At 59.6% G+C, this 27,456-nt stretch overlaps 1 protein-coding gene across 1 annotated transcript; it reads right to left on the bottom strand.

The window, feature by feature from the left end:
- Positions 1-358: 358 nt before the first annotated feature.
- On the bottom strand, positions 359-27,456 carry LOC137142546 (zinc finger protein 24-like). Its single transcript, XM_067531962.1, has 7 exons — positions 27,325-27,456; positions 25,850-25,991; positions 23,308-23,434; positions 21,531-21,635; positions 20,897-21,164; positions 623-858; positions 359-471 (listed from the first exon to the last, which is right to left on the bottom strand). Exons 3-7 carry the CDS (start codon positions 23,339-23,341, stop codon positions 359-361), a joined length of 756 nt encoding a protein of 251 aa, XP_067388063.1. The 5' UTR covers positions 23,342-23,434; positions 25,850-25,991; positions 27,325-27,456.

Here is a 27,456-nt window from a genome sequence, read left to right on the forward strand (position 1 = left end):
TGCTGGCTTCTCCCTCAGGGCCCCTTGCACCTGGGAATACCTTAATGGACCATTATGCAGGTCATTGTTCTGCAGCCTTCCTATCTGGGGTATTGCCCAGGCAGAACAATTTGAAATACAGATCTCAAATACATCTATAACTTCCATTTCAAATATCACACATGAACATAAGTATTATTATCTTACTTAGCACATTATAACCTTCCTAACAGTACCTGACATGGCATATCCCACATGGATTATTATGATTCTGCCATACTGATGTCACCCAATATACTAAATACCTCCCCACTCAAGCCAGCCCGCATGACATTCAGACTCAATCTTTTCCTGCAGTTATTGAAGCTTTTCCCACAATTCAAACATTTAGGGGATCTCCCTCTTGTGTGGATTGTCTGATGAGGAGCAAGGTGTGATCTTCCAATAACTCTTTTTCCACAGTCGAGGCATTTATAGATTCTGTCCCATATGGAAGGTTAAGGAAGGTATGAGCTGGGACTGCAAATTTCCCAGCATCCAAGCATTTTTGGGTTTTCTCTCGTGTGGATTCTCTGATGTTTTCAGCTCTCACCGACGCATTTCCCACTCGCAATGCATTTTTGTCATCTCTCCCCCATGTGCACTCTCCAATGCCTAATAAGATCTGAGCTATGTTTGTAGCTTTTTCCACAATCCAAACATTTATAGGGTCTTTCCCGCATGTGGATTCTCCCATGGCTAATAAGGCCTGAGGGATGACAAAAACTTTTCCCACATTCAAGACATTTGTAAGGTCTCTTTCCTCTGTGGATTCTCCCATAGTATAAAAGATGGGAGCTCTGACTGAAGCTTTTCCCACAGTCCAAGCATTTATAGGTTCTCTCTCCTGCGTGGGTTCTCTGATGTACAATAAGGGTGGACGGTGCACTAAAACTTTTCCCATACTCAAGGCATTTATATGGTCCATCTCCCTTGTGGTTTCTCCTATTCTCGGCCTATTGAAGACTATGATATCTGCTGTGATCAGTTTAATATGGCTCTATCAGTGCTAATACTGCCTGATAGTATTACTCCTCGAGAATCTCTTTTCCCACTGACACAGGCATCTACACACCAATAAAATCTCCACTATGGAATCCCCCTCACAATCCCTGATGAAAGAAATCTCTTGTGACAGCGAACACCAGCAGGACGGTGAGGCAAAGGATTGCAGGTACCTCTGATCTCTCTTCCTCTACAGACTCAACCACTAAAAGTACTGCTCCTGCCCTGGCTAAGCATGCTGCACCTTCAAGGACTTCTCCTCCCAGCACTGCATTGCAAAGGAAGAGCGTCAAGAAGAGTGGCCTGGGCTCAAGCACCACCTGGAAGACATCTCGACCTGCCAGCGCTCACCATGCTGCCCCTTCACCAGCGACCCACAGCGCCTCACCTGAGACCATCCCTGCTGCGGAGGCTCCACCCGGCACCACGAGCTGCCCCGTCTCCAATGCTGCAGACCAGGTCATCCCAGCTGCTGGGCTCTCTGTCTCCCAACCCCTCCCTCTGCTGCCTCTCCACCCGGGGAACTGGCTACCTGTGCTGCTATTCCCCCCCTCCTCCTCTCTCTCCCACCCTGCTCAGCCTGCGGTTGGCTGCCCTAGCCACGCTGTGGCCAGGGAAACCTGCTGCCCGGGCTGCTGTCCCTCCCCCTTCTCTCTCCACCCCCCTGTACAGCTCTGCTTCGGAGGATCCTGATGCCCACACTCCCATCCCCTCCCGCTCCCTCTTCTCTAACAGGTCTTCCCCCCCTCAAAACTCCTTGGGGGGGGGCGCAGCCCCTGCTGCTACCTCTGCACCCTCTTCTCCTGCCCCTCCTTCTCCTAGGAACACTCCCCAGGATCCTGCCTCCTCTCCCGATGACTTCATCGTCCCTCAGAAAGGGGCCCCCAAGAAGTCTGTCTGCGCCCTCAAGACGACACGGAAGGCCAACGGCACCTCCTCGGGACCAGCCCCTCGACCCCGGAGCGATGTTGCCACGGGATCCTGCCCCACCAGAGAGGCCGCACAAGGGGCCCGGGCCAAGGTCTTCACCATGCTGGACTACCTCCAGGAGACCGACGACCCGGAGACTCCTGCTGCCACCAGCCCCACTGCCCGGGTCCCCGACGCCCCCGCTCCTCTGCCCACCCCCGCTGATGCCATCGACACAGCCAGGACCCGTCCTCCCCTGGGAACCTCCGAAACCGGGGAACCCCCCCTGGCTCCGGAGGTAGTAAGCGCAGGGGACTGCATTTTCCTTTCTTATCCCCTCTCCAGGGCCTCCCTCGTCTGCCCCATCTGCCTCCCGGCAAGGGCTTTCCAGGACCTCGGCAGCATCACGAAGCACCTGAAGAGGCTGCACCAGAAGCGGCTGGCCTTCAGGTGTGCGCTGTGCGACCTACTATTCGAGACGCAGAAGAAATGCAAGTCCCACCAACGGACCTGCCATGGGGTCCCCGCCCCACAGGGGCCGACCTCCAACCCCTTCCGCCCTGCGACAGCACCACGCACTCCGACGCCAGCCCCGGCTCCACCCGTCGCTCCTGCTGCAGCACCCCAGCCACCAGCTCCGGTCCCACGGCAGGAGGCTGTGCCCCACCAGCCAGCCACCAGGAGGTCCACCCCTGGCCCAGCAACCCAAGTTCCTGCAGCCAGAAGTGGTCCGACCTCCACGACGGGTCCTGGTCGGGGGGGGGGCACCAGCAAGAGCCCCGCCCCCGCCCCGCAGACCACCAGTGGAAACCGCATCTGCAGGCGGGTAAGCGCCCCGGAGTGGCCGCCCCTCCGACAAGACCTCGTCCCGGGGAGAAGGACCAGCGCACCCCTGCGGCTGACCTCCTCGATTCCTGCCTCCAGGGAGGGCGACGCGACCCACCAGGCCGTAAGGCCGCCCGCGACGAGCGGCAGAGACAACCCAGCTGCCAACCCACAGCGCCGAGCCCCCGTGCGGCCCAGCCCACCCGTTAAGGCCACTGCGAGGGCTCCTGCCACCAGGCTGCTGCCCCGGAGACGACCCAGCTGCAGAACGCCCAGCGACGCCAGAGGTTCCACGCCACTGATCCATGCCCCCCCAGGGCCCAGAGCGCGGGTCCCCTGTCCGTTGTTTCCTGCAGGTCCAGCTCCACCCGTCCAGTGGCAAGCGACGGCCGGGCACCCAGCCTCACCTCCATGCCCCCGGAGGTCCCGACCCGCTGCCGGAGCGTTCCCGCCTCCAGGCCACTGCCTGCCGCCCCGGGGCACGACCCTCTCCATCTGTTCTTCCTCCCCGTAGATCCAGCACCACCCGCCCACCGGTGAACGACAACCAGGCGTCCCGCGTCACCTCCGCGCCTCCAGACCCGTCGCCCGGGAGAAAGGGTCCCAGAGCGTCCAGAGGAAGCGGGACCCAGGGCCGCCTGCCCTCCCGGTGCGCAACCCGATCCACCCACGGTGGCAGACCAGGGTGAGCCGTGACCAAATCCGCGTCCCGCCACACCCTGGCAGCTGGAGGCGGCGGAATCCTTCAGCGACTTCGACCGCCTCGTGGACGAGCTCACCGAGGAGATGGCGGCAGAGATCGCTGCAGGTAAGCCAAACCAAGTGCCCGCCCCAGCCCCCTGCAGAGAACCAGCAAACCGCGACGGCTCCGGGAAGGGTCCCGGGGGGGAGGAACACCAGCCGCCGCTACGACCCGGCCGCAGCCTCAAAGATCCAGAAGCTGTACCAGGCGAACCGGGTCAAAGCCATGCGCGAGGTCCTCGACGGACCCTCGGCGTTCTGCCAGATCCCCTCCGAGAGGCTGTTCGCCTTCTACAAGGGGGTCTTCGACCGTGCGGACCCGCCCTCCAACGAGCGCCCGGCGTGCGTCGCCCCGCTACCCCAGGTCGTCGACGCGGACGACCTGCAGGCCGCCTTCGCTCCCGGGGAAGTGGCATCCAGGCTCTCCAGGACAAAGAACACGGCCCCGGGGAAGGACGGCATCCGCTACGGCTTCCTGAAAAAGAAGGATCCCGGCTGCCTGGTGCTCTCCACCCTCTTCGACAGGTGCAGGTGGTTCCGCCGGACCCCCACCTCCTGGAAGAAAGCCATGACGGTCCTGATATACAAGAAGGGAGAGAGGGACGACCCCAGCAACTGGAGCCCCACCTCCCTCTGCTTCACCATGTATAAACTAAGCCAGCTGCCTGGCCGCCAGGATCACGGACTGGGCTGTGGGAGGAGGTGCCGTCAGCCCCGTCCAGAAGGGCTTCATGTCCTGCGAGGGGTGCTACGAGCACAACTTCATCCTCCAGTCTGTCCTCCAAATGGCCAGGTGGGACCGCCGGAGGTGCGTCATGGCGTGGCTGGACCTGGCCAACGCCTTCGGGTCCATGCCCCACCTGCACATCTTCGCCACCCTGGAGGAGTTCGGGATGCCCGGAGACTTCCTCCAGCTGCTCCGGGAGCTGTACGACGGATGCACCACCACCATCCGCTCGACCGAGGGGGAGACGGCGGAGATCCCGATCCGGAGCGGGGTAAAGCAGGGCTGCCCCCTCAGCCCCATCATCTTCAACCTCGCCATGGAGCCGCTCATCCGAGCCATCGCCAACGACCCCCGAGGGTTCGAGCTCCACGGCAAGAAGGTCAACATCCTGGCCTACGCAGACGACCTGGTCCTCGTAGCCAACGACCCCGAGAGCCTTCGAGGCATGCTGGCCGCCACCAGCCAGGCCGCCAACTGGATGGGTCTGCGCTTCAACGCCAAGAAATGCGCGTCCCTCGATGTCAACAAGGCCTCGGTGCAGGCGACCTAGTTTGGGATCCAGGGCTCGAGGAGGGCCAGGCGTACCAGCTGCTGCATCGGACTTAATGAGGGACGCACCACTTTGTATGAACTTATTTGCTCTCTTTGTTAAACACCCCCAAAAGTAACCCACAGACATACTTAGTAACGATCCCCCATTCCCATATATTCCCTTGTATCTTTTAGGGCCCACACCATCGCCCCCCATCCAGGACCCCGCAGCTTATCCCTTGTTATTCTCCCCAGACTTTCAACCACTCCCCACACCTCCCGATAACCTGCATATTGTCCCTGGATGTTGTATAACTTTGCCCCTTAAAACTCTATGGGTTACCTGTTTGTTATTTTTTGAAACATTTACTCAAAAAAAAAAAAACTTTAAATCTGTTCTTATCAGTTTAATATGTTTATAATAACTGATAAGTGGAAGATATACGCTTAGCAGTTTAATATCAAAAGCTGCCACCTGTGTGTAGTATGTGCTGTGATCAGTGTAATATGCTTCTATCAGTGCAAACGCTGCCTGATAACATTACCTCTCGAGATTCCTTCTCGTCACTGACACAAGCATCTACACTTCAATAATGAAACTCTCGCCGAGACCTCCGATGAAAAAGAAATCCCTTGGGACAGCAACCACCAGCAGGATGAAGGAATGCAGGTACTTCTGATCTCTCTTCTTCCACAGACTCTACCTGTAAAAGTACTGCTCCTGCCCTGGCTAAGCATGCTGCATAACCAAGGACTTCTCCTCCCAGCACTACACTGCAAAGGAAGAGTGGACCGGGCTCAAGCACCACCAGAAAGACGTCCCGACCAGCCAGCGTCTGCCATGCTGCCCCCCCACCAGCAACTTGCAGGGTCCCGCCTGAGACCATCCCTGCTGCTGAGGTTCCACCCGGCACCACGAGCTGCCCAGTCTCCGATGCTGCAGACCAGGTCATCCCAGCTGCTGGGCTCTCTGTCTCCCCTCCCCCTCCCCGCTCTCCCTCAGTCTCCGAATCCACATCCACCACGTGGAGCACGGTGCCCAGCCTGGTCATCTCCTGATGGGCCCCTCCCCTCCCTCTCCTCTCTCCCTCTAGCACCGACTCCACCACGCGGAGCTCAGCGTCCAGCCCCCCCCCCGCTGCCGCCATGGAAACCCATGTGCTCGGCGTCTCGCCCGGGATAGTGGATCCTGTCTCTTGCCCCGCAGCCTCTGCCCCTCCCCAGAAAGGTCCAGCCAACCAGGCTGCTCCCCCTTTCCTCCTCGCCCCCTTCCCTTTCCCTCGGCAGCCCCGAGATCGCCGCCGCCATTGTCGCAGGGGACTCGGCGTCCCGCCCCTCCCCCACCGCCAGGGAGCAGCACGTACTTGGCATCTGTCCCACTGAGACAGGCCCTGCCGCCTGCCCTGCCACCTCTGCCTCCCCCTGGGAGGGACCAGACGCCCGCGCTGCTCGCCCTCCCTCCCCCAATTCCCTTTGCAGCCCTGGGAGCGCTGCCATTCTCATGTGGGGCCCGGCGCCCCCCCCCCCCCAGCTGATGCAGTGGCCTCTGCGCCAAACATCACTCCCACCAGGGCTTACCCTGCCGTTAGCCCGCCCACCTTCCCCCCCGCTGGCTGCCCCACAACTAGAGTTCTCCTCCAGCCCCCACCTGGCTCAAACCAGGAACACCAGGAACACCAGGACTGCTGCGTGGGACCCAGCACTCGGCCCCCCACCGCCATAGTAGTGAACCTGGCACCTCCCATCCTATTACAGACCTCACGGCCTGTCCCGCCCCTGCTAGCACACCCCAAGGGAACCCAGCCACCTGGGCCTCTGACATTCCTCCTCCCCCTACCCTACTACCCTGAAAGGGCTGGAGATCCCACATGGAACTTGACGCTCTGCCCCCATGACCCCAAGCGATGACGGTGAGCTCATTGGGAGCCCCCACTCCACAGCAGACGCCCCAACATGCACCAACATAGACCAGGCGATCACCCTGCTAGCTCTCCCTCCCCCCCCCCACCCGATCCCCCTATGTCCCCTGCTAATGGGAGCGCTGCCCGGGATCCTCCATCCTCACCAGAAGACTTTGTCACCTCTAAGAAAGGAAGCCCTAGGAAGACCATCTGTGCCCCCAAAATACAGTGGAAGGCCATAGACACCCCATGGAGACTAGGCCCCCGAGCCCAAAGAGACGAAGCCCCAGGGCCCCGCCCCTCCCAGAGGGGCCACACTAGATGCCCAAGCTAGACTCCTAGCTGTGCTAGATTATCTAGACTCAGCCACCACCCTAGAGAGCCCAGCCGGCTCCGACTCCACCACCAGGGTCCCTGCCAACCATCCCTCTCCACCCATCACCCATGCTGCAGCTGGAACCTGGCCCTTCCCCCACAGGGGCCCCTACATCCCGGAGAGCTGGGGACCGGGTCCTCTTCCCATACCCACTCCCCGAAGGCGCCCCCACCTGCCTCACATGCGTCCCAGCCAGAGCCTTCAGGGACTTTAGTGGTATCGCAAGGCACATGAAGAAAATCCACAAGAAGACCCCAGCCTTCAGCTGCGTGTCCTGTGACCGGATCTTTGGGGTGCAGAAAAAATGCAAGTTTCACCAGGCAACCTGCACTAAATACCACCCACTAAGGCGGCCCTGCCCCAACCCTCCGCGCCCAGCAGCAGCAACGCACTCCGCAGCACCAACTCCGACCCCACCCACCACTCCAAGAGCCGTACCATCTACCCCAGGCTCACAACAAGAACCAGGGACCCACCACACGGCCAGCACGACGCCCCCTGCCTCCCCCAGCTCACCTAGCCGGTCACTTGAGCACAGAGGCTCAGCCGGCCCTCCGTCGACACCCGTCCAGATGGGCCCAGGCAGAAAGGCCGCCCCCATCCAGTGACCCACCGGCATAACCGCATCCACAAGAGGGTAAGCTTCCAAGAGCTGACAGCCCCTGGACGGGACCCCACCTCAACGAGAAGGACCAGTGCCTCCCCCCCCACCCCCCCCGAGGCTGGCCTCACTGATCCCGGACCCCAGAAGCCTAGAGGCGTTCTTCCAGGCTGCTAGATGATCCACAACGGAAACCGGAGCTGGCCCGATCACCACTCCACTGCCCCGGGTCCCCTGGATGCGCAGCCCATCACCCTTGACCACCGGAAAAGATCCTGCCCCAGGCCCATTGCTTGCTGCCTCAGGGCCTGCCTGCGCAGAGTCCCGACGTGAGAGCCACGGTGACCCCAGACATTCCATGCCACCAGTCCAGACCCCTTCTGGCCTCGGGGGGTGTCCCCCCCACTTCTCCTGCCATTCTTCTCCCACAGGTCCAGCCTTGCCCACCCCCCAGACAAGTGGAGACCAGGCACCCAACCTTGGCCAGGCTGGTCACCGGAGCTCAGGGACCACTGGGCGCCTGGTCCCCAGCCACAGGAGCTCGAGTGATGCCAGAGGTCCACTGCCGCAGGCCCAGGCCTCCTTGGGGGACGGAGCACGCTCCCCCCATCTTTCCTTCCCCACCATAGGCCCAGCACCTCCCACCTGCAGGCAGGAGCTGTCCAGGCGCCCCATGTCCCGCCATCATCCAGGAGGGTTTGGTCCAGCCGCCGAAGCGAAGGGGCCCCAGAACACACTGAGGGAGGGAGTCCACAGACCAGCCCATTGCCTGCAGTCACAGGGCCCACCCACGCAGAGCCCAGCAGCAGACAACCCAGAGGCTCCTGAGGCTCCCGACCACTGCCCCGGGTCTCCATGGAGCCCGGAGCGCTCTCCTCCCCACCTGTCCTCCCCCCCCCCCACAGGTCCAGTCCCTCCAAACTATGGTCAAGCAGCGGCCGCGTACCCAACATCACCCCCCGTGCTTACGGGTGACCGGGCTGAGCCTTTGAACAAGGAAGTCCGAGTAACCAGACAGAGGGGGATCCCAAACCGCTTGCCCATCCAGCGGCCAGCCTGACCCCATCCCCAGGGAACGACGGCGGTGCTCAACGACCAGCCCCATGGAACGCCACCCCCTGGCAACTCCTTTGGAGGGAGAGGCTGAGCGAGGCAGACGACTTCGGGGACTTCGACCGCCTGGTCGATGAGCTCACAGCGGAACTGGCGGCAGAGATCGAGGCAAGCAGACCAAACCGAGGTCCCCCTCAAACCTCCCGCAGACCACCGAACGACCAAGTAGGGTCCGGGAGGATCCCTGACAGGAGGAACACCAGACGCCGCTACAACCCACCTACAGCATCAAAGGATCCAGAGGCTGTACCGGGTGAACCGCGCCAAGGCTGTCCGTGAGATCCTCGAGGGCCCGTCAACCTTCTGCCAGCTCCCCGCTGACCAACTCCACATTGGTCTTTGATTGAGCGGGACCACCACCTCGCGAGCGCACACCCTGCGTTCCCCCGCTTCCCCAAATCAACGACGCGGGAGACTTGGAGGCCGCCTTCTCACCTGAGGAAGTGGCCTCCAGGCTCTCCAGGACCAAGAACACCGCGCCAGGAAAAGACGGCATCCCCCTATGGTTTCCTGAAGAAATAGGACCCTTGGTGCATGGTGCTCTCCTCCTTCTTCAATAGATGCAGGCAGTTTTGCCGGACCCCCACCTCCTGGAAAAAGGCAATGACGGTCCTAATGTACAAGAAAGGAGATGGGCCTCCAGTTGTTGGGGTCCTCCCTATCTCCTTTTGCTCCACCATGTACAAGCTCTACGCCAGCTGCCTGGCCGCCAGGACCACGGCCTGGGCTATGAGGGGAGGTGCCATCAGCCCCATCCAGAAGGGCTTCATGTCCTGCGAGGGGTGCTACAAGCACAACTTCGTCCTCCAGTCCGCCCTTCAAACGGCCAGACAAGACCGTCGGCGATGTGCGGTGGCCTGGCTGGACTTGGCCAACGCCTTTGGATCCATGCCCCACCAACACATCTTCGCCACTCTGGAGGAGTTCGGGATGCCCAGTGACTTCATCCACCTGCTCCGAGAGCAGTACTAGGGGAGCACCACCACCATCCGTTCCACCGAGGGGGAGACAGAGGAGATCCCGATCTGGAGTGGTGTGAAGCAGGGCTGCCCTCTCAGCCCCATCATCTTCAACCTCACGATGGAACTGCCGATCAGGGCTGCCAACACCGACTTGAGGGGGTTCAAGGTCCACGGAGAGAGGGTCAACATCCTGGCCTATGCAGACGACCTGGTCCTGATAGCAGACGAACCCAAGAGCCTCCAAGGTGTGCTGGCCACCACCAGCCAGGCCGCCGACTGGATGGGACTGCGCTTCAATGCTAAAAAGTGTGCGTCCCTGGACGTCGGCGGCAGCCAGAGAGCCGCGGTGCAGGCGACCATGTTTCGGATCAAAAGCGACCCCATGACCCCCCTGGAAGAGGGCCAAGCGTACCAACACCTGGGCACCCTCACAGGCTTCCGGGTACAGCAGACCCCTGAAGATACCATCAAGGAAATCCTGAGCGACACAGACAAGATTGACAAGTCCCTGCTGGCCCTCTGGCAGAAGATCAACGCCTTCAACACCTTCCTGATCCCTTGCATCTCCTTTGTCCTGAGGGCCTTGGCGAAAGTCCCCCTCAACAAAGTTGACGGCGTCATCAGGCGGCTAGTAAAGCGCTGGATCTCCCTCCCCAAGAGGTCCAGCAATGAGCTAACCTACATCGGCCACAAACTAGGGGGCGCCAATGTCATGCGCATGGGCGACCTCTGCTACATCGCGGTCATCACCCACGCCTTCCGCCTGCTGACCTCCCTGGATGCCACCGTGAGAAACATCGTGTCCGGAGCCCTGGTGCAGGCAGCGAGGAGGCAGATCCGCCGATAACCCACCAACCATGATATCGCCACCTACCTCAGCGGCTCCCTAGAAGGTGTCTTCAGATGTGATGGGGGCAACATCGCCTCCTTCTGGACCCGAGCCCGCAACGCCACCCGACGCCTGGGTAAGCGCATCGGCTGCCGCTGGATGTGGTGCGAGGAGCGCCGGGAGCTGTCGGTCCTGGTGCCCAGGATCAGAGTCGACGGCCACACCATCGTCACCCCCCGCGCCCGGCGCATGCTGGAGAAGTGCCTGAAGGCGTCCGTCCACGCGCTGTACATCGAGAGCCTGAAGAAGCCCGACCAGGGTAAGGCGTTCGAGGTGACCAGCAAGTGGGACGCCAGCAACCACTTCCTGGCGGGCGGCGGCTACACCCGGTTCGCGGACTGGCGGTTCATCCACCGGGCCCGTCTCAACTGCCTCCCGCTGAACGGGGCCGTCCGCCACAGGAACGGGGACAAGCGCTGCAGGAGGTGCGGGTACGTCAACGAGACCCTGCCCCACGTCCTCTGCGGCTGCAAGCCCCACTCCCGAGCCTGGGAGCTGAGGCACAACGCGGTCCAGGACCGTCTGGCGAAGGCCATCCCGGCCCACGGTGGCCATCAACTCCACCATCCCCGGGACCAACAACCCGCTGAGACCCGACATCGTCATCACCGACAAGGATCACAAAAAGATCGTCATGGTGGACGTCACGGTCCCGTTCGAGAACCGCAGCCCGGCCTTCCACGCCGCCCAAGCCCGCAAGGAAGAGAAATACGCCCCCCTGGCCGACACCCTGAGGGAGCAAGGCTACGATGGGCAGATCCACGCCCTGATCGTCGGAGCCCTGGGCGCCTGGGACCCCCGCAACGAGCCTGTGCTCTGGGCCTACGGTGTGGGTGGGCGCTACGCCAAGCTCATGCGGCGCCTCATGGTCTCGGACTCCATCCGGTGGTCTCGGGACATCTACATTGAGCACATCACCAGCCACCGGCAGTACCATGAGGAGAGGGACGGAGCACCACCACAGGACCCTTCTTCCGGACCGGCGGACCCAACCCACCACCACCATCACGATGGACGCAGCGGAGGACATTCCAACGGACACAGCGGGGGGGTGGGGTGGGGGGACGGGGACGACACACCTATGGACGAAGCGAGTGATAAAGCATCAGACATAATGAGGGACACCCACCCTGCTCCTACCGCCACGACTGCTGCTGCTGCAGTCACAGCAGAACAGGGAGATGGACCTGATACCGCCGCCGCTTCTGCTGCCAGCCCGGGGTCCGCAGGCGCCTGCCCTGCTGCTGTCGCCTTTCCACCGGGGGAGCTGGCTGACTGCACTGCTACTCCCCCCCTCCTCCTCTCTCCCACCCTGCTCAGCCTGCAGATGGCTGCCCTTGCCACGCTGCGGCCAGGGAAACCTGCTGCTGGGGCTGCTGTCTCTTCCTCTTCTGTCTCCCCCCCCGTACAGCTCTGCTTCGGGGGATCCTGATGCCCACACCCCTGTCCCTTCCCGCTCCCTCTTCTCCGACAGGTCTCCCTCCCACTCGAAACTCCTGGAGTACGCAGCTCCTGCCGCTATCTCTGCGCCCTCTCCTCATGTCCCTCCCTTTCCTAGGAACACTCCCCAGGATACTGGGTCCTCCCTGGACAACTTCATCGTCCCTTGGAAAGGGCCCCCCCCCCAAGAAGTCCGTCTGTGCCCTCAAGACCCACGGAAGGCCAACGGCACCTCCTCGGGACCAACCCCTCGACTCTGGAGCGATGCTGCCGCAGGATCCCGCCCCTCCAGGGGGGCCGCACAAGGGGCCCGGGCCAAGGTCTTCGCCATACTAGACTACCTCCAGGAGACCGACGACCCGGAGAGCCCTGCTGCCGCCAGCCCCACTGCCCGGGACCCCAACGCCCCCACTCCTCTACCCACCCCCGCTGACGCCATCGACACAGCCGGGATCCGCCCTCCCCCGGGAACCTCGAAAACTGGGGAACCTCCCCCCGGCTCAGGAGGTAGAAAGCGCAGAGGGCTGCATTTTCCTCTCTTACCCCTCTCCAGGGCCTCCCTCGTCTGCCCCATCTGCCTCCCGGCCAGGGCTTACTAGGACCTCGGCGGTGTCTCGAGGCACTTGAAGAGGGTACACCAGAAACGGCTGGCCTTCAGGTGTGCGCTGTGCGACTTGCCATACGAGGCGCGGGAGCGTAAGTCAAAATAACGGACCTGCCATGGTGTCCCCGCTCCAAAGAGGCCGACCCCCAACCCTCCTCGCTCAGTGGCAGCAACACATACCCCGAGGCCAGCCCCGGCTCCACCCGTCGCTCCTGCTGCTGCACCCCAGCCACCAGCTCCGGTCCCACAGCAGGAGGCTGTGTCCCACCAGCCGGTCACCACGAGGTCCCCCCGACCCAGCAACCAGGTTCCTGTGGCCAGAAGCGGTCCGACCTCCACGACGGCCTCTGGCCAGGGCAGCACCAGCAAGGGTTCCGTCCCTGCCCCGCGGATCACCAGCGAAAAACCACATCCACAGGCGGGTAAGCGCCCCAGAGCGGCTGCCCCTCCGACGAGATCGCGTCCCGAGGAGAAGGACCAGCGCACCCCTGCGGCTGACCTCCTCAGTTCCTGCTCCCAGGGAGGCCGACAAGACCCACCAGGCCGCAATGCCGCCCACGACGAGCGGCACAGACGACCCAGCTGCCGGCCCACAGCACCAGGGCCCCCCGTGCGGCCCAGCCCATCCAACAAGGCCGCTGCGAGGGTTCCTGCCACCAGGCCACCGCCCGCTGCCCCGGAGATGACCCACGCAGAGCCCAGCCGCAGAAGTCCCAGCAACGCCAGAGATTCCCTGCCGCTGGTCCATGCCCCGCCGAGGCCCGGAGCACGAGTCTCCCTATCTGTTATTACCCGCAGGTCCAGCTCCACCCGTCCGCTGGCAAGCGATGGCCGGGCGCCCAACGTCACCTCCGCGCCTCCGGAGATCCCGACCCGCTGCTGGAGTGTTCCCGCCTCCAGGCTGCTGCCTGCTGCCCTGGAGGCGGCCCGTGCGGAGCCCAGCCAGAGAAGGCCCAGCGACGCCAGAGGGTCCCTTCCGCTGGGCACAATCCTCTCTACCTATTTTTCCTCCCCGTAAGTCCAGCGCCACCCGCCCACCGGTGAACGACAACCAGGCATCTCTGTGTGCTGGTGAGGCAGCAGCAGCAGTTGGGGTGGCAGGAGCAGGGCAGGTGCAAGACGTAGAGTCCCATGGGGGAGGGATGGCGCCCTGGGAGCTGTGGAGAGAGAGAGAGAGAGAGAGAGAGAGAGACAGACAGACAGACAGACAGACAGACAGACAGAGAAGGAGAGGAAGGCAGATGGGCATGAATCCACTATGGCATCCTGAAAAAGAAGGATCCCAGCTGCCTGGTGCTGTCCACCGTCTTCACAAGGTGCAGGTGGTTCCGCCGGACCCCCACCTTCTGGAAGAAAGCCATGACGGTCCTGATATACAAGAAGGGAGAGAGGGATGACCCCAGCAACTGGAGCCCCATCTCCCTCTGCTTCACCATGTATAAACTAAGCCAGCTGCCTGGCCGCCAGGATCACGGACTGGGCCGTGGGAGGAGGTGCCGTCAGTTCCGTCCAGAAGGGCTTCATGTCCTGCGAGGGGTGCTACAAGCACAACTGCATCCTCCAGTCCGTCCTCCAAACGGCCAGGTGGGACCGCTGGAGGTGCGTCATGGCGTGGCTGGACCTGGCCAACGCCTTCGGGTCCATACCCGACCAGCACGTCTTCGCCACCCTGGGAGGAGTTCGGGATGCCCGGAGACTTCCTCCAGCTGCTCCGGGAGCTGTACGACGGATACACCACCACCATCCGCTCGACCGACGGGGAGACGGCGGAGATCCCGATCCGGAGCAGGGTAAAGCACGGCTGCCCCCTCAGCCCCATCATATTCAACCTCGCCATGGAGCCGCTCATCCGAGCCATCTCCAACGACCCTTGAGGGTTCGAGCTCCACGGTAAGAAGGTCAACATCCTGGCCTACGCAGACAATCTGGTCCTCGTAGCCGACGACCCCAAGAGCCTTCAAGGCATGCTGGACGCCACCAGCCAGGACGCTGACTGGATGGGTCTGCGTTTCAATGCCAAGAAGTGCGCGTCCCTCGACGTCAATGGCGCCAACAAGGCCTCGGTGCAGGCGACCTCGTTCGGGATCCAGGGCAACCCCATGACCCCCCTCGAGGAGGGCTAGGCGTACCAGCACCTGGGCATGCCCACGGGCTTCTGCGTGCGGCAGATCCCCGAGGACACCGTCCAGGAGATCCTGCGGGACGCCTCCAGGATCAACGCCTCCCTGCTGGCGCCATGGCAGAAAAATCAACGCTCTCAACACCTTCTTGATCCCCTGCATCTCCTTCGTCCTGCGGGGCTCGGCTGTGGTGAAGCTGCCCCTCAACAAGGCCGGCGGTGTCATCAGGCAGCTCGTGAAGGGGTGGCTGTTCCTTCCGTAGAGGGCCAGCAACGAGCTGACCTACATTGGCCAAAGGCAGGGGGGGCGCCAATGTTCCGCGCATGGGTGACCTGTGCGACATCGCGGTCATCACCTAGGCCTTCCGCCTGCTAATGTACCCCGACGCGACCGTGAGCGGCATCGCGGCAAAGGCCCTGGCAGAGGCAGTCATGAAACGGATCCGCCGAGCGCCCTCCAGCGACGACATCTCCACCTACCTCAGCGGCTCCATGGAAGGTGAGTTCGCGCAGGATGGAGGCGACATCTCGTCCCTCTGGACCCGCGCCCGTGACGCCACGCGGCGCCTGGGTAAGCGCATCGGCTGCCGCTGGACGTGGTGCGAGGAGCGCTGGGAGCTGTCGGTCCTGGTGCCCAGGATCAGAGTCGACAGCCACACCATCGTCACCCCCCGCGCCCGGTGCATGCTGGAGAGGTGCCTGAAGGCGTCCGTCCACGCGCTGTACCTCGAGAGCCTGAAGAAGAAGCCCGACCAGGGCAAGGCATTCGAGGTGACCAGCAAGCGGGATGCCAGCAACCACTTCCTGGCGGGCGGCGGCTACACCCGGTTCGCGGACTGGCGGTTCATCCACCGGGCCCGTCTCAACTGCCTCCCGCTGAGCGGGGCCGTCCGCCACAGGAACTGGGACTAGAGCTGCAGGAAGTGCGGGCACATCAATGAGACCCTGCCCCACGTCCTCTGCGGCTGCAAGCCCCACTCCCGAGCCTGGCAGCGGAGGACAACACCATCCAGGACCGCCTGGCGAAGGCCATCCCGGCCCACCGGGGCACAGTGACTGTCAACTGCACCATCCCCGGGACCGACAGCCTGCTGAGACCCGACGTAGTCATCACAGACAATGAGGACCACAAGAAGATTGTCATGGTGGACATCACCGTCCCCTTCGAGAACTGCAGCCTGGCCTTCCACGCCGCCCGAGCCCGCAAGGAGAAGAAATACTCCCCCTTGGCTGACACCCTGAGGGATCAGGGCTACGAGGTCCAGATCCACGCCTTGATCGTCGGGGCCCTGGGCGCCTGGGACCCCTCCGCAACGAGCCTATGCTCTGGGCCTGCGGTGTGGGTCGGCGCTACGCCAACCTCATGTGTCGCCTCCTGGTCTCAGACTCCATCCGGTGGTCCAGGGACATCTACGTAGAGCACATCACCAGCCACCGGCAGTACCATGAGGAGAGGGACGGAGCGCCACCACAGGACCCTTCTTCCGGACCTACGGACCCAACCCACCACCACCACGACGGACGCGGCGGGGGACACACCAACGGACATAATGAGGGACGCACCACTGTGTATGGACTTACTTGCTCTCTTTGTTAAACACCCCGAACGTATCCCACATACTTAGTAACATTCCCCCATTTCCATATATCCCCTTGAATCTCTTAGCGCCCACACCATCACCCTCCACATCCAGGATCCCACAGCTTATCCCTTGTTGTTCTCCCCTGACTTCAGATCACACCCTGTGCCCCCCGATAACCTGCATATTGTCCCTGGATGTTTTATAACTTTCTCCCTTCAACTTTAGGGGTTACCTGTTTGTTATTTCTTGAAACATTCACTCAATAAAAAACTTTAAATCTGTTCTTATCAGTTTTATCAAATAAATTCAACTTATTTAAAGCAAAAAACCTGTGTTATGCGTATGAGTTGGGTTTTATACTAATACGTTGCACTACACTCCCCTATGATCTACACCGCTTGACCAAGAGAGCACTGAGGATCTGCAAATAGATTTGACTGCTTCTAAAATGCTGGAGAAGAAGAAAACTGAGAGGACCATCGCCCCAGCAACAGCTAAATGGAGAACTGAGGATCTGCAAAGGGAGTCCACCGCTTCAAACATGCTGAGGAGGTCCCCTGGTGCAGCTGATTTCCCCCTTTCACAGGTTCGAGACCCGCTTCAACCGCTTCTCTTCCTGCCGCCAATCCTGCTACCCTGGCTACTCGTGCTCCATCTGCTCCCAGCGCTCCATCTGCTCCCAGCGCTCATCCTCCTGCAGCTTCCAGGATTTCTACCCACCCACTGAGGATCCTGAAGAAGCCTGAGCCAGGTTCCAGTGCTACTGCTTCCCAGAGGACCACGTTGGCCAGAGCCTGCCCTGCGGCTCCAGCCCCCAGCGCTCACCATGCAGCTGCTGCTCCAGAGATGACCAGAGCCGGCCATGCCGCTGCTGCTGCTTCCCCAGCATCCCCGAGCACCCGCCATGTGGTCCCCGCTGCTGCTCCAGAGTCATCCTCTGCCCGCCGCCGGGCCACCACCACCGCTGCTGCTACTGCTCCTACCTCCCCGACGCTCCCCAGCGCTCCACACGCGGCCCCTGCAAACGCTCCACTCCTCTGCCCACCCCCAGTGACGCCATCGACACAGCCGGGATCCTCCCCCCGGCTCTGGAGGTAGTGAGTGCGGGGGACTGCATTTTCCTCTCTTATCCCCTCTCCAGGGCCTCCCTCGTGTGCCCCCATCTGCCTCCCGGCCAGGGCTTTCCAGGACCTCGGCAGTGTCACGAGGCACTTGAAGAGGGTACACCAGAAGCGGCTGGCCTTCAGGTGTGCGCTGTGCGACTTGCCATACGAGGCCTGGGATCGCAGGTCAAAGCAACGGACCTGCCATGGGGTCCCCGCTCCAAAGAGGCTGACCTCCAACCCTCCTCGCTCAGTGGCAGCACCACGCACCCCGAGGCCAGCCCCGGCTCCACCCGTCGCTCCTGCTGCTGCACCCCAGCCACCAGCTCCGGTCCCACAGCAGGAGGCTGTGTCCCACCAGCCGGTCACCACGAGGTCCCCCCGACCCAGCAACCAGGTTCCTGTGGCCAGAAGCGGTCCGACCTCCACGACGGCCTCTGGCCAGGGCAGCACCAGCAAGGGTCCCGTCCCTGCCCCGCGGATCACCAGCGAAAACCACATCCACAGGCGGGTAAGCACCCCAGAGCGGCTGCCCCTCCGACGAGATCGCGTCCTGAGGAGAAGGACCAGCGCACCCCTGCGGCTGACCTCCTCAGTTCCTGCTCCCAGGGAGGCCGACGGGCGGCCTTGCGGCCTGGTGGTCTCATGACGAGCAGCAGAGACGACCCAGCTGCCAACCCACAGTGCCAGGCCCCCGTGCGGCCCAACCCACTCGACAAGGGTGCTGCGAGGGTTCCTGCCACCAGGCTGCTGCCTGCTGCTCCGGAGGCGGCCCGTGCGGAGCCTAGCCAGAGAAGGGCCAGCGACGCCAGAGGGTCCCTTCTGGTGGGGCCCGGAGCACGATCCTCTCTACTGTTCTTCCCCGTAGGTCCAGCGCCACCCGCCCACCGACGAACGACAACCAGGCGTCCCGCATCACCTCCACACCGCCAAAGGTCCCGACCCATCACCCGGGAGAAAGGGTCTCAGCGCGCCCAGAGGAAGTGGGAACCCGGGCCGCCTGCCCTCCCAGCGCGCAGCCTGATCCACACACGATGGCAGACCAGAGCGAGCCACAACCAGAACTGCGTCCCGCCACACCCTGGCAGTTCCTCTGGAAGGAAGGGTTATGCTGCCAGGATCGTGGACTGGGCCATGAGCGGAGGTTCCGTCAGCCCCATCCAGAAGGGCTTCATGTCCTGCGAGGGGTGCTACGAGCACAACTTTGTTCTACAGTCCATCCTCCAAATGGCCAGGCAGGACCGCCGGAGCTGCGCCGTGGCGTGGCTGGACCTGGCCAACGCCTTCGGGTCCATGCCCCACCAGCACGTCTTCGCCACCTTCGAGGAGCTCGGGATGCCCGGCGACTTCCTCTAGCTGCTCCGGGAGCTGTACAAGGGGAGCACCACCACCATCTGCTCGACCGAGGGGCAGACCATGGAGATCCCGATCTGGAGCAGGGTGAAGCAGGGCTGTCCCCTCAGCCCCATCATATTCAACCTCACCATGGAGCTGCTGATCCGGGTCATCGCCAAAAACCTGAGAGGGTTCGTGGTTCACGGGGAGAGGGTCAACATCCTGGCATATACGGGCAACCTGGTCCCGATTGCGGACGGCCCCAGAGCCTCAAAGGCATGCTGGACGCCACCAGCCAGACCGCCGGCTGGATAGCACTGTGCTTCAATGTGCGTCCCTCCACGTCGACAGCTCCAAGAAAGCCTCGGTGCAGGCGTCTGTTTCGCATCCAGCACGACCCCATGATCCCCCTCGACGGTCAGGCCTATCAGCACCTGGGGATGCCCACAGGCTTCCGCATGCGGCAGACCCCCCCGAGGACACCATCCAGGAGATCCTGCAGGACGCCACCAAGATTGACGCCTCCCTGCTGGCACTCTGGCAAAAGATCAATGCCTTGAACACCTTCCTGATCCTCCGCATCTTGTTCATCCTGCGGGGCTCGGCCCTGGCGAAAGTCCCCCTCAACAAGGCCGACGGCGCCATCAGGCAGCTGGTGAAGGGGTGGCTGTTCCTCCCCCAGAGGGCCAGCAACAAGCTGACCTACATCGGACACAAACAGGGAGGCGCCAACATCCCCCGCGTGGGCGACCTCGCGGTCGTCACCCAGGCCTTCCGCCTGCTGACCTGCCCGGACACCACTGTGAGGAACATCGCCGCGAACGCCCTAGGAGAGGTGGTGAAAAAGCGGATCAATCGAACCCCCTCCAGCCACGACATCGCCACCTACCTCAGCGGCTCCCTGGAGGGCAAATTCGGACGGGCCGGGGGCGACATCTCCTCGCTCTGGATCCACGCTCGCAACGCCACGTGGCACCTCGGAAAGCATATCGGCTGCCACTGGACGTGGTGCAAGGAGTGCCAGGAGCTGTCGGTTCTGGTGCCGTGGATCAGAGCCCCCGACCACACCATCGTCACCCCTCGTGCCCGGGGTAGGCTGGTGAGGTCCCTGAAGGCCACCGTCCACGCCCTGTATGTGGAGAGCCTGAAAAAGAAACCCAACTAGGGAAAGGCCTTTGAGCTAAACAGCAAGTGGGACGCCAGCAACCACTTCCTGCCAGGTGGCGGGTTCACCCAATTCGCGGACTGGAGGTTCATCCACTGTGCCCGACTCAACTGTCTCCCGCTGAACGGGGCCGTCCGCCACGGGAACCGGGACAAGCGCTGCAGAAAGTGCGGGTACAGCAACGAAACCCTGCCCCACCCCTTCCACGCAGCCCGAGCCCGTAAGGAGGAGAAGTACGCCCCCCTGGCCGACACCCCGAGGGCAAAGAGCTATGAGGTGCAGACCCATGCCCTGATTGTCAGGGCCCTGGGCGCCTGGGACCCCTGCAACGAGCCTGTGCTGTGGGCCTGCGGGGTCGGTCGGCCCTATGCCCGGCTGATGTGGCGCCTCATGGTGTCTGACGCAATCCGGTGGTCGAGAGACATTTACATCGATCACTGGACACAGACAGTACCATGAGGAGTTGCCCGGAGCACCTCCATGAGAAACTTATGGCTTGACTGACTAACCTAACCTCTTACCTGACTCAATGAGGGACAGCCCACTATTACGGATCTATCTACTCCCTGTTAACTGCATCCCTGTAAGCCCCATACCAAGTGATGTTCCCTCATTAGCGATCCCTTGTATTTCTAAATGCCATAACAATCATCCCCAATCCAGGATACCGCAGATTATCCTTTCATTGTATTCCCTAACTCCCAACCAAGCTCTGTACCCCATGATAATCTGTACATTATGCCTGGATGCCCAGTAACTATGTTGCTTCAACTCTGTACCATAACCTTTTAAACATTATCTTCAATAAAATTTTTAGGCCTGAAAGCTGACTAATGCTTTTCCCACACTCAAGACATTTATAGGGTCTCTCTCCAGTGTGGATTCTCCATGGCTAAGAAAGCTTGTGTGCCTACAGAAGGTTTTCCCGCATTCCAAATATTTATAGGATTTTTTTTCCTTGGGATTTGTCTTCTGGACTGTGGTTCCTTGAGGATCATTGCCTCCTCCCCCACATTCAATAGATTCATCCATTTTCTTCCTTTGGTGGTTCAGTTTCCTCTCTGAACAGTGCCAATTACTCCAGGCTTTTCTCTCTTCCAAGCACTGGGAAAAATTCCCCCCACATCTTCTCAAATATGTCTCCTGCACTTCCACTTGCTCCGGACCTTCCTGCTGTGGATTCCCCTCCTCGTTCTCACTCACTGTCTCATCACCTGCTGAGGGAAAGAGAGAATTCAGGCAGGAGTCACTGCCTGGACTGGTACAAAGGACAGAAAGAGGAATAGCAAAGAGGGAAAACACGACGAAATATCTGCCTGGGACACTGAGAAACTGGATTCTGCCTCCACATCCCGTCCAAACACTCAAAGGGAAGTGAAGTCGGGAAGATAACTCCTGACAGCTAACGGAGCGGATGGGAAGCCATGAGCAATATCCACCATGATGATGCAACACCTCCTGGCCACAGCCTGATCTGAGTGAGATGAGGCAGAACTGAGGGTGCTCACACCATATTTTGGGGATTTTCAGCTTTTTATTTCATTGGACATATAGTTCCTGTGTCAGTGTCACTGACTCCTCACCTGGGTGGGTGCCTCTTTCCTCAGAGGCCTGCAGATCCGGGACCCACGGCTCTTCCCCTCCTTCCAGCCAGGCGATCAGGTCAGGTCTGGGAATGGAGAGTCCTGCTGAGGGGGTGAAATCAGGCATGATCAGACTGCACTGAGGAATGGTGGAGTAATCTGTCATAAAGGCAGATCTTGTGTTTAAACTGACCCCGTGATTTTCTGGGGGGTTGTGGGATCTGAATGGATGGGAACGTGGTCACTGAGCTGCTCTGGCAGAGGTAGATGTCTGGAGGAGGGCGGAGATGTCACACCCTCACTTGGAGTGTTCAGGATCTGTGCGCTCTGGGGGACTGGCTGAGGCACACACAGCTCCAGTGTTCAACCCCTGCCTCTGTCAAAATCTTCAAAGCCCTCCACACAGATGGTGCTAGTCTCAGGAAAAAAAGGGAACAGAGATCCTGTGTGTGAGTGAGAATTAATGTAGATAGGATAATACGCTACTTGTGCCCGTGTAGGTTGGAGGGATGGAGATGAATTAGCATGTCTACTAGGTTCATAGAATATTAGAGTTGGAAGGGAGCTCAGGAGGTCATCTAGTCCAACCCCCTGCTCAAAGCAGGACTAACCTCAGCTATATCATCCCAGCCAGGGCTTTGTCAAGCCTCAGCTTAAAAACCTCTAAAGATGGGGATTCCACCACCTCCCTAGGTAACCCATTCCAGTGCTTCACCACCCTCCTAGTGAAAAACTTTCCTAATGTCCAACCTAGACCCCCCCCCCACCCCGCAACTTGAGACCATTCCTCCTTGTTCTGTCATCTGCCACCACTGAAAACAGCCTAGCTCCATCCTCCCTGGAACCCCCTTTCAGATAGTTAAGGCCGCTATCAAATCCCCCCTCATTCTTCTCTTTTGTAGACTAAACAAGCCTAGTTCCTTTAGCCACTTCTCATAAGTCTTGTGCTCCAGCCCCCTAATCATTTTTGTTGCCCTCCGATGGACTCTCTCCAACTTGTCTACATCCTTTTTGTAGTAGGGGGCCCAAAACTGGACACAATACTCTAAATGCGGCCTTACCAATGCCGAATAGAGGGGAATAATCACTTCCCGCGACCTGCTGGCAATGCCCCTCCTAATGCAGCCCAATATGCCATTAGCCTTCTTGACAACCAGGGCACACTGCTGACTCATATCCAGCTTTTTATCCACTACCCCCAGGTCCTTTTCTGCAGAACTGCTGCCTAGCTCGTCAGTCCCCAGTCTATAGCTGTGCATGGGATTCTTCCTTCCTAAGTGGAGGACTCTGCATTTTTCTTTGTTGAACCTCATTAGATTTCTTTTGGCCCAATCCTCCAGTTTGTTTAGGTCCTTCTGTATCCTATCCCTACCTTCCAGGGGATCTACCACTCCCCCCAGCTTAGTGTCATCCGCAAACTTGCTGAGAGTTCAATCTACCCCACCTTCCAGATCATTAATGAAGATGCTGAACAAAACCGGCCCCAGGACCGACCCCTGGGGCACTCCGCTTTTGACCGGTTGCCAGCTAGACATGGAGCCATTGATCACTACTCCTTGAGCCCTATGCTCTAGCCAGTTCTCTATCCATTTTATAGTCCAGGTTCATGACTCCCCATCCTGTTGGAGGGCGTTTGGAGGTGAATGGCTCTCCCCCCCGGGAGCTGTGGACTAGGTGACCCATTCCCCTCCAATCTAAGTGACCAGAGAAGAACCTGACCAGATGCAGAAATACAGGCCCCGTGCCTTCAGATAGCTGAGGGAAAACAAATCCTTACCCAGTGAGGTCACAGTCTCATAATTCTCCCGCATGACGTCCCTGTAGAGAGTTCTCTGACGAGGGTCCAGCAGAGTCCCCTACCCCTCAGAGAAATTGACAGCCACCTCCTCGAAGGTCACCGGCATCTGAAACAACAGTCGCTCCCCACTCAGTACCTGCTGCCCCAGCCACAATCCCACTGTTCATGGGGGAAGTAGCACAAAAAAAGGACAACTCTGGGAGGGCCAGAGGAGGAGAATCCCACCCCCACCCTGCTCAGAGTGGCCAAGAGGGGCCAGGGAACTGAGAGAAGGTGAGAGCTCCTTGTCCCTCCCAGCAGATGGAGGGGGGCAGGGTCTTTTCATTTACCACACACCTACTAGGCCCAGGCTGGGTACTGGAAGCAGAGCTCCATGCAGGGAATAGTGCCACGAATCCCAGCACCTTCCTTTTGTATTTTACCACTGGGACATTCTCCTGGTGCCATCTGCACTGGTGAACTGCTGTGCCACCCCAATCGCCCACTCCTGGAGCCCATCACAGCTCTTCTGTGAGAACCCCCACTTCTGATCAGTTCACACACAGCTTTTAGGATGCAAGTGGCCCCTAACCAAGTGAGAGAGTGCGTCCAGCCAGCCACTCTTTGGATTATACAACACAATGACCCCCAGCCACTACGTCCAGTCCCAGATGCAACCCCAGGAACTTCTGTCTCACAATGTTCAGTGATGCCTACTGAACAATTCAAGCTCACATGTGCTCATCAGTTTAACAAAGAAATTAATATGCATCAGCCTTTTAAGTTCGAATGGAGTCTCCAACACACCTTAAACCAAATGCACTGCTTCAGGTCAAATAAACACACATTTATTTACTATATTACCAAATTGGAGTTTTATGGGGCATTGTATAAGTGGGTGTATTTACATATTATTTTAGATAAAAAGTTATAAAGTAGTGAACTCGGGGCTCACTACGTTGGACGCGTAGCGAAGAACCGAGTGGGTTAAAAGCTGTAACTGAATAAACGCTCCTTATCACTCCACCCGGCTCAATCTCTCTCCAATCGATCCTGCAACAAGCAGAAGGGAAGGAGCCACTTTGGGAGATTCCCAGTGACGCTGTCCCCGAGGGCAGAACATTCCCCCAGCAGGGCGCGGACTAAGCAAAGGCAGGAACTGGCTTTTCCTCTCTCTGCTCCTCGTCTTTATCTGAGGACAATCAATCTGCCCCAGGAATGCTGCAGAAATGGAGCTGGGTAGGGTTGGGTGCTGGGAATGTCCCTCCCCACTTATTGCTTCTGCTGCTCCTTCCAGTCTCCCTCCACTCTCCCTTCTGCATGGAAGAACTGGTGACTGTCCTGCCATTCTTGTGGGAGTTTCCTCTCCAATAGCTATAGCCACTGCTAACAGGAGTGTGAGCTGGGTGTGTCGAAGCAGCAACTCTGGGACTCCCAGGCACACGGGGAGCAGAGATGGGGTGAGGAGAGGCAGTTTCTCCAGAGTAACTTTCCTGCCTCTCTCCAGCACCTCCCCCAGTTCCCTCTTATCACCTGGAGTCTCTGGCTCAGGAGCTGATACTGGCCGAGCCCAGGGCTGCACTAGGGCCTGGTTCCAGTCACAGGAGAAAGTCCCCCCTTGGCTGGGCACAGAGGGGCTTTAATGAGGGTCTGTCCCAGCACAGACCCCACTTGGCAGCAGCCACTGCTCAGCCCGGACTCCCAGGTCACAGTGGAGGGAGCAGCATCTGCCCCAGGAAGCCCAGCTACCTCTAGGGCTCTAGTATCCTGAGCACAGAGACTGACACCAGCCTCCTCTGCCGTAGCAATTCCCAGAGCCCTCTGCTGGGGCCAGCTAGTGATCGAACCTCCCCATGCGGCCCCTGCTGCCCCCAGGGACAGTCAGGTCAATGCTGATCTCATTTGCCCATCTGGACTCATGCTGGAACCAGAGAACCAGTTCAAACTGGTATTTCCTACTGAAACAGGAACCGAACCTGAACCATAACTGAACTGGGAGTAAAAGGGGGGCAGGGACCACTTGAAAAGATTCAGCATTTTTTAAGCTCAATATTTAAAAAAAAAAAAAACTACGGTGATTTTATGTTCATTTTAAGAGAAAACAACAAAACAGCCAATGGGCTGATGCTGGCTCCCAGAACAGCCTGGCCCAGGGCAGGGAGAAGGGAATGAGAATAGAAGGGGCCAGCCCACAAGTGCAGAGAGGGAGAGGGGAGGCTTGGGAGCTGCCTGCACACCATGGGAGGCAGAAGGGGGCCCAGAGGAAGGTGAGCCATCTCTGAGATGTCCCCTGGGAAGAGAAGAGGTGGGATGCTCCCTGGGCCCTGAAGTTCTAACAACTCTTCAAGCTCAAGGGCAGAGGTAATGGCTCCCCAGTCTTCACCCCTTAGACAGACATCTGCCCACCATCCCCAATGCCTGGGGCAGCCCTTGCCTCCAGCTGCCCCACTTGAGGCAGGGGTCATGCTCCAAACTCCCTTCCTCACTGAAGCCAGCTGCAGGACGCACTCCCACCCCACCCAGGGCACTGTCTGATACTCACCTCCGACCCCCGACCCCACTCCCAGAGTTGGTCTTTCTCTTCACCCATCTTGGCTGGCTACAGCAGACTCAGATTCAGAGCCAAGCTCTGCATGGGAGGCAGGCCAGTCTGCCTGCTGCACAATGTGTTCCTGGTGGTGCCTCTAAAAAGAAAGCAGTAACTGGATGAAGGAAAGCCCCAAAAAAGGAATGGGCCAATTCTGGACTCATTTGGAGAAGAGATGCATCTCAATAAGAAAGAAAACATTTAAAACTACTGGGAACATCAGATAAGTGTCACGCCCAAGCTGTATTAACTAGCAAAAAATTAACTGGCAGTTCCTCAACGTAAGTGAGTGTTGAAAGAAAATGTCCATGCCTCAAATATATCCTTTCACTGCACAGGTCCAAAATGACAAAGCAAATATTTAAAGATGTTCCTTTAGGTTGTTCAACAAATTGTTCAAAAAAAAAAAAATTAATTGTGTCTATCTGACAACACAAAAACACTAGGAACATTCATGTAAAGTTATAAATAGTCAAAAACCAGAACATTTCCCATTTTAAGTTGCAGCTCTCCTTTTCGAATTTGCCTCCACTAACATTGACATAGGATTTAATGCGGTAACTGGATTTTTATTGTTTCTTTTGGCGGCTTGAACCATAAATAAAACCCGACATATTGAAAGCAACTGAACCCAAACCTGAACCGAACCAAACTAAATATCAGGTGTACGGGCTCCTTGCCTGCTGCTGCCAGCAGTGACTCTGGTTTGACATAGAATCCTGCACAGAAATCAGAGCAGGATCCATCTCAGTCCTGTCAAGCCCAAGCATTTAACAGTCAGGAGTCAGACCCCAAAATAAGGAGACTGGCTTTTAAAACCATTAAAGACTAAACTGGGAGCAGGGGGTGTGTGGGTGTGTGTGTGGGAGGGAGGGGATATTTACTGTGTAAATTCCGATCCCTTAGGGAGAAGTCCCCTCCCCACCTCTCACACCTGTTTGACAATTTCTATGGAAAGATTCCCCACAGATTGCTGGGCGGGGCAGCCCCCTGCCCCTCTGCTAGCCCAGGACTGACGAGGAGGGTTAAGCTGCCATTGGATCTCTCCCCATCCCTCCGGCTCTCCCTACCCCAGCCAGTCTCCGCCTGCACTGCTATTCCCCGTCCAGCCTCCCCACAGCCCCCCCTTTCCTCTCTTTAGCCCCCCTCAGTTTCTCCCTAGTCCAGCTGTTCCCCTGAGCCCCAGAATTCACACCCTGCCCCCGCTTCCTGCCTATTCCCTCAGCCGCCCTTCGGCGGACCCAGAGCCCCTCCCGCCCCCTCACACATCCCTGGTCCCCCCTCTGGCTCCCAGAGCCCCCAGCCCCTGTGCAGCTCCTTCCGGCTCCCACACCCTCTGTCCCCAGCTGGGAGCAGCCTGGGGCATCCCCCTGCCCTGCACACAGGCTGCACCGGGCGCATCGCTCCCTGGCGGGGCGGGCAGGTCTCACCTTCTCTCCACGTGGGGCCTCCCTGGAGCAGGCTCTGGGTCCTGGTGCTCGGGACAAGCCGGGCTCTGCACCGGGCGAGTCTCCCGGGGAGCAGCGGGAATGTTCCTCCCTCGGTAGGAAACCTCCCGTCCG

This window comes from Emydura macquarii, unplaced genomic scaffold (genome assembly GCF_026122565.2).
Source record: "Emydura macquarii macquarii isolate MOO-44397 ecotype Brisbane River unplaced genomic scaffold, CSIRO-AGI_Emac_v2 contig_3231, whole genome shotgun sequence".
NCBI lineage: Eukaryota > Metazoa > Chordata > Testudines > Chelidae > Emydura > Emydura macquarii.